Raw genomic sequence first — 6,454 nt, 5'->3', positions numbered from 1 at the left:
ATCTTTGAAGCTTGGGTATCGATGTTACCACCTTGGCAAGACACCCGAACTTGTAAATAAGCAAATGGTGTGTAATGCCTATATTTTGAGGTGAGTAAAAAGGAGTGAACTCATGTGTGACTCCATTTTGAGGAATAAATAAGCAAATGGTGTGTAATGCCTACATGTCGTATTAGAGTACACCTAAAAATCACATTTACACAAGGTGAAGAATTACATAAGCTATATCATTAATCATTAAGCATCAAAAATATAAATACATCAAAAATAAACATGGCATGAGTCAGATGCTACACTAATCATCAATACATATCCTCTTTTATAGACGTTCTCTAATCATGAGCTAACCCTCACTTTTACTTTACCGTGATATGTAGGACACAAACAACATAAGGTCTAAATCTTAGTGTGTAACATCTTTTGATTCCCCGCATTCTAATACAACTTATAAGAGTCAGAAGTTTTACCCTTTTTTAGTCATCATTTTTAATTAATGATTAATCAGTGAATATTGGATATATGCCATTTACAAGAATAAATGTTTTGGAGACTTTCCAAAAGTTAATGAAATAAAGGTATGTCTTGACTAAAATGTTACCATTGCGGACATTAGGGTTCAATTGGCATTTATAGAACTATGTTGGGAGTAATAGCTTAAGATTTGATCTAGGGGTGTGATACTGTAATTACCCTAATAAAATGGAGTTTAGTGGAGAGGGACCAGGGACCAAGTTTGGGCTAAAACCCTCCTAAGTGTGAGAATCAACCAAATTGAGCAAGAGACTTTGAGAGTGAAGGTATTATAACTTTCATTTGTTGTGTTGATAAACCAAGATGCCATGTTAATTAATTGATTAACGCATGGTGAAAACATCAAAATGGAGAAATTAATTGTGGTTTGTCACATTTGGGATTGATTCTAATCAAAAGAAAGCATGTAAAACAAGTTTATAGTTAATTATTTATTATGTCGGATAATAAATATTAAGAGGCTAAGAATTTTTAAGAGGTTGGAGATGACAATAGGAGGGAAAAAGAGGGGTTCGTGTAATGTAAAAAAAAAAAGAAGAGGGAAAACGTTTGCTGAAACATTAGGGTATTTCCTGAAGACTCTCATGTTTGTTTTTATTCAGATACAACTTTTTCTTTTAAAAATTAGAAGGCTGCTGAACAATTAAGTGCCTATCAAACGCGCTCTGAATCTGAAAAATTAAAAAGCCAGCAAACAGCCTCTTAGATAGTTTAAAAAGCCAACAAACACCAAATCACACACACTCTAAATGACATAATGCTCTTCTCTGTTTCTACAACACAAATCCTAACATAACATAACATAACATAACATAACTCATAAATCATAATTGATGTATGATAATGAATCTTAAGATCTCAAGGGGTTGAACAAGTGAGAATGTGGGACTTGAACTGCTCCAGCTCATTAATCACCTCTTCCTGTGGTCTATGAATCAAATCAATCATCCTCCATATCTACACACATCATTCAAATAACAAACAAAACAAACATTTCAACTAATCAATACAACAACATTTTAATAAAAACAAAAATACTAAATAAATAAATAAGCGATATACCTGTAGAGTTCCACCACCACCTGTGCTTTCACCATCATCCGACACACTTACAATTGTCCACGGATCATGTGAGTTCCAGTGAAAATCAACCACCTTATCCCTGCAACAAAAGCACAATATAATCTTCGTTTCAATATATATATATATTTTCTGTAAACAAGAAAACCATTAATTAAAATTAAATATATATATACCTATGTCCAGAGTGTCTGAACAATAACCCAGGTGCAAACTTTGAGGCTGGACCAGAACGTTCACCAACCTGTAGACAAACAAACAAACAAACAACAAACCTTTTGTTTAAAAAAAAAAAAAAAAACAATTTGTTGCAAGAAAAGAATAGGGGAAAATGTAATTATTTATATATTAATTGAAAGTGGTTTTTGGTTGAGTTTACACCTTATTGTGATCCCAGATGTTCAAGACACCATCTTCTGCTGAGCTTCCAAAGATGGATGATTTGTCAGGAGACCACTGAAACATACAAAGTAATTGGAATTTAGAAATAGTGAACAAGGGTAAAACCGTCTTTTTTAAAATATTTATTTAATACCTGTACACAAAGTACAGCAGCATTGTGGTTTGTAAAAATGTGAACAGGTGATCCAATCCCATTGGAAGTAAGGTTTCGACGATCAAACAAACGAACAGTGTTATCAGCAGATCTAAAATACATACACATTAAATTAAAAATCATAATAAAAAATTTTAAAAAAGAAAAAAGTAAGAGAATATAGAGATATGTCATATATGATATGATTTACCCAGTTAAAATGAAATTTTCATCAATAGGGTTCCAATCAACACAGTGGAGATCAGCATTGTGAGCTTTTTCCACCTGAAAACAATCACATATAAAATAAACTTAAAAAATTACATTTTATAAACAAGAGACTTTTGAAACTTTATTACTTAATGAAAATTAAAGTGACCTTAACAACTGGAGAAGATCCAGTTCTTGCATCCCAAAGGATAAGACAAGAATCATCACCAACACTACAAAATTCTTGTCCACTATTCCACATAACAAACTTCCAATTAGCAAAGTACATGTGTCATGACTATAACTATAAGATATTAAGATAGAAGAAACCATTTTCATGACATGATACCTAGAGGGGCAAAATTGTACATCCTCAACAGTATCCTGATGCCCTTGAAAGATACCCCTTGCTTTAATTTTAGGGCTCTCAGTGACTTTATCTTCAGTCTTTGGGCTTTTACCACCATTGGATCCTGGAGACTTTGTTGCCCCTGAATCTGTTGCTAATGTGGAAATATGATCTTGAATACTCCACAAAACAACTGACTTGTCCTTACCTACCACAACAATTAAAAAAAAAAAAAAAAAATTTGAGTAATTAAATAAAAGTATTCCATTTCGAGAACTTTTCTTGAATCATGGTTTTGAAATATATCACCTCCAGATAACACAAAGGGTTCACTTTGGCACATAGCAAGAGCAAATTCTGCATTCTCTTGATGACCAGTCAAGATCTGAAAGATTTGTAAGGGTAAAAAAGGAATTAACTTTAGATAGAATCATACAGACCCAGATGAAAAAAAAGAACACCCACAAATCACAATAAAGAAAAATGAAAGAAGGAAGTGCAAAATGTATTAATTGTGGTGTGATTGTCTACAGTGATCCCCACCAGATCAGGACGCGACTCTGTGGCTCCAAGGATAGCATGGCGATTGGGCTGAGCTTCAACATCCCAAATTAGGACCTGGTTTAATAAAATTATAATTCATTAAAAGAATACATATCAAAAACTAATAAAATAAAGGACCAAAAATGAAAAATGGAAAACAAATGCGTACATCAGGGCTGTCTGTGTGTGTTGCTACTATTTTGCTGTTTTGAGGAAGCTCTCTGATGCGGTTTACCTTCATAAATACAATTAAATGTCAAATAAAAAAATTATTTATTTATTTACTTATTTAACCTTAATCTATGAAAAACATCATAAAGAAAATAGAGAATACCTCTCCAGGATGAATAATGGTTTTAAACTTCTTCACAAAGGGAGATCTTGCTTCTTCATTGAACTACAACAACATCAGTAGTAGTCAGTAAACTAATTCACAAAAATTAGAAATCACAATTTGGTGTTAAATTCAAGAAAATAACATATTCTTCTTGTTACAATCTGAAATATGAACCCAATTATAGCAATGTCATCCAAATAAAAACCAATTTCCACCATAGATGAAGAAAAGTTTGAAAGCATGATGCTATAACTGTAGATTTTTCAAAGGAAACAGTTAAAAGTAGAATGTTTGTAATAGAAAGAAGTGAAAGTACAAAAGTAGAATGTTAAAAAAACATTAATAAATAAAAGTATATTGCAATTTCTTGCATTTATCCCCAAAAAGGAGTACTATGAACTACAATTAGAAGTCATTATGGACTCACCTGTGCTATGTGTTCTGCAGCTGCAACTCTTGGTTTAACAATTTCACAATTTGCTATCACAAGTGTATTTGGAACACTACCATCAGTCTGGAAGAAGGTTTAGGGATATGAGAAAACAATAAAATACAAGAAAACTATTTTTAGAAATCACTTTCTTGGTATCTGTAATTTCTTCTAAAAATAATACTTGGTAGCTGACAAAAGCAAACCTATATATCTTAAACTAAAGAAATTCAAGAATGCAATAAGAACAAACAACACATTTCTGCAAGCATCATCATATACCTGTTCTGAGAGGTAGAGTCTCTGGCGATTCTTGTAAGTAGCTTGCTCGAGTAGTGGCCCCCATCTATTAACAAAAAATAGTCAGTGTGAACATACAACTTGTTACTAGTAATTGCATGTTGTAACTTTATTCCCCCAAAAAAATAGCGAATGTAAAAGTCTATGACACGTTTAAAGCACAAAATAAGCTCAGTTAATAGTATATTATTTCCTAGTCAAACATATTCCTATTCACAAAGGTCAGTGAGATAATGGAAACCATAATGGTGGCAACTGAGTTGAGAATAAGTTTCAAGAATGTTATTAAGTTCAAACTTTCCATGTCTCCGTGTGTCAAATTAGCTTTCAACGAGGAAGTAAGACCAATCAATCGCCCTAATTACTAATTAGTAGGCACAACGAGTTCATTGTTACTACTCGATTGCTAAAGTAAAACAAATGCAGGTAGTAGTGATGAAATTGAGGAAGAGATAGTGGATTTAATGTAGATGAAAGTGAATCTGCGAAAAAGAAACCCTAGAAATTGGAATATAGTGTACGAACCGGCAAGAAAGAGAGGGCCAAAGGAGGTTGTGGTTGGCGAGCCAGTCGTAGAGAATGGGGACGAGAGTCTTCCACTGTGAGTATCGCTCGTTCACCGACGGCTGACCTCCGCCTTTCCCGCCTCTCTCCTTCATTTTCTCCTTCTTTTTCCTCTCTCGTAGTGTCTTCACTGCCCTATGCTTTTCTTTTCCCCTTGAGCTTTGGTGAAATCTAGACAGCTTTTACTTTTTAACTATAGCTTTTAAATTGCCAAAACTCTCGAACGTTTGTTTGTTTGTTTGTATATAATAGGTTATCTTGGAGAAATCCAAATATATTTGAGCATCTTTTATATAAACACCTGGGGAAATTTTATAAAAGACATTAAATGTATACAAAATTTTAGTTTTGATATTGTGTTTTTTTTTTCCTATTACAAAAGACAATGTTATTTTTAGGGGTTCAAAATATTGTTTTTCGGTTTTGGACTGGGCGCGAACTTTTCGAGTGGAATGATACAGTCTCTGAATTGGACGAAATTCGCACATCTTATTTATATGCTAAAACTATAAATCACTTTGTGATCACCGACGATGTTATTACGACCATTCGGGACTGTTCAGGGACTCAAAATGTCGTTTTTCGATTTTGGACTCGCACGAACTTTTCGAGTGGAATGATGTAGTTTCCGAATTTGACGAAATTCGCACATCTTATTTATATGCTAAAATTATAAATCACTTTGTGACCACCGACGATGTAATTTCGGCCATTCAGGACTGTTTAGGGGCTCAAAATGTCGTTTTTCGGTTTTGGGTTGGCGCACGAAGTTTTCGAGTGGAATGATGCAGTCTCCGAATTGGACGACATTCGCACATCTTATTTATATGCTAAAACTATAACTTACTTCGTGATCACCGACGATGTTATTTCGGCCATTCGGGACTCGGCGAGTCCATATTCTGGACTCGGCGAGTCACCGCTGTTTGATGAAACCCTAAATTTCAAGGGTTTGCACCATATTTAAACCCCTCATTTCCGCCCCAAGCTCCCCCCCCCCCCCCCCCATTCACACTTAGAGCCCTATACTTCATTTAAGCTTGTTCCTTGTAAGAATGAAGCATTTTGGTGTGTTTTCTTGAAGTTTTGAAGAGGGAAGAAGAGTAGATCAAGAAGAAAAGAAGGAGGTCAGGCTTATTGGTGTTATACCAGTGATTTCCTTGAGGTATAACTCATTTTCCCTCTATTTTTATGCTTGTTGTCCCTTGTATCTCCATGAAAGTCTTTCTTGAACCTTTTCCTAGCTTGTGCATGAAGTATAATTCGTAATGGGTTGATTATCCGCTAGATCTAGTCATGTTTGAGCTCCAGAAGCTCAGATCTATACCTTTATGGGAGCAAATTGCTTGAATGACCTAGATCTACCCTTTTTGTGCATTTTGAGCCCTAAAACTCTCATGGATGTTTATTTACACGTAAAGTTGGAAATTTTACGTGTAAACCAGGCCCTAGGAACCCAGATCTATGAATGGCATGGGCTGGATTCAAGCAAAATCGCGTGTATAGTTTTTGCATGAGGCAGACTCGACGAGTCGTTCATCTAACTCGGCGTGTCGGGTCGCGAGTCCCCGGGTT

At 34.7% G+C, this 6,454-nt stretch overlaps 1 protein-coding gene across 1 annotated transcript; it reads right to left on the bottom strand.

The window, feature by feature from the left end:
* Positions 1-1,179: 1,179 nt before the first annotated feature.
* LOC145042847 (WD-40 repeat-containing protein MSI4-like) lies at positions 1,180-5,064 on the bottom strand. The gene is made up of 15 exons (XM_078991348.1): positions 4,841-5,064; positions 4,298-4,361; positions 4,013-4,099; positions 3,583-3,645; positions 3,418-3,483; positions 3,249-3,323; positions 3,015-3,090; positions 2,706-2,913; positions 2,526-2,607; positions 2,358-2,431; positions 2,147-2,258; positions 1,993-2,067; positions 1,788-1,855; positions 1,594-1,693; positions 1,180-1,488 (listed from the first exon to the last, which is right to left on the bottom strand). The coding sequence occupies exons 1-15, from the start codon at positions 4,972-4,974 to the stop codon at positions 1,390-1,392; spliced, it is 1,383 nt and encodes a 460-aa protein (XP_078847474.1). The 5' UTR covers positions 4,975-5,064; the 3' UTR covers positions 1,180-1,389.
* Positions 5,065-6,454: the final 1,390 nt, after the last annotated feature.

Source organism: Lactuca saligna, chromosome 4, assembly GCF_052625555.1.
Source record: "Lactuca saligna cultivar CGN05327 chromosome 4, ASM5262555v1, whole genome shotgun sequence".
NCBI lineage: Eukaryota > Viridiplantae > Streptophyta > Magnoliopsida > Asterales > Asteraceae > Lactuca > Lactuca saligna.
The sequence above is the reverse complement of the archived record's forward strand: the minus strand, read 5'-3'. Positions and strand labels throughout refer to the sequence as shown.

What these genes read in the sequence shown, in the direction of transcription:
- LOC145042847 (XM_078991348.1), bottom strand. Translation starts at nt 4,974, where the DNA reads ATGAAGGAGAGAGGCGGGAAAGGCGGAGGTCAGCCGTCGGTGAACGAG. An exon ending in TGGCCCTCTCTTTCTTGCCG is followed by an intron (nt 4,362 to 4,840) that starts GTTCGTACACTA and finishes TTTTGTTAATAG; the next exon opens with ATGGGGGCCACTACTCGAGC. An exon ending in ACCCTTTGTGTTATCTGGAG is followed by an intron (nt 2,914 to 3,014) that starts GTGATATATTTC and finishes TTGTTGTGGTAG; the next exon opens with GTAAGGACAAGTCAGTTGTT.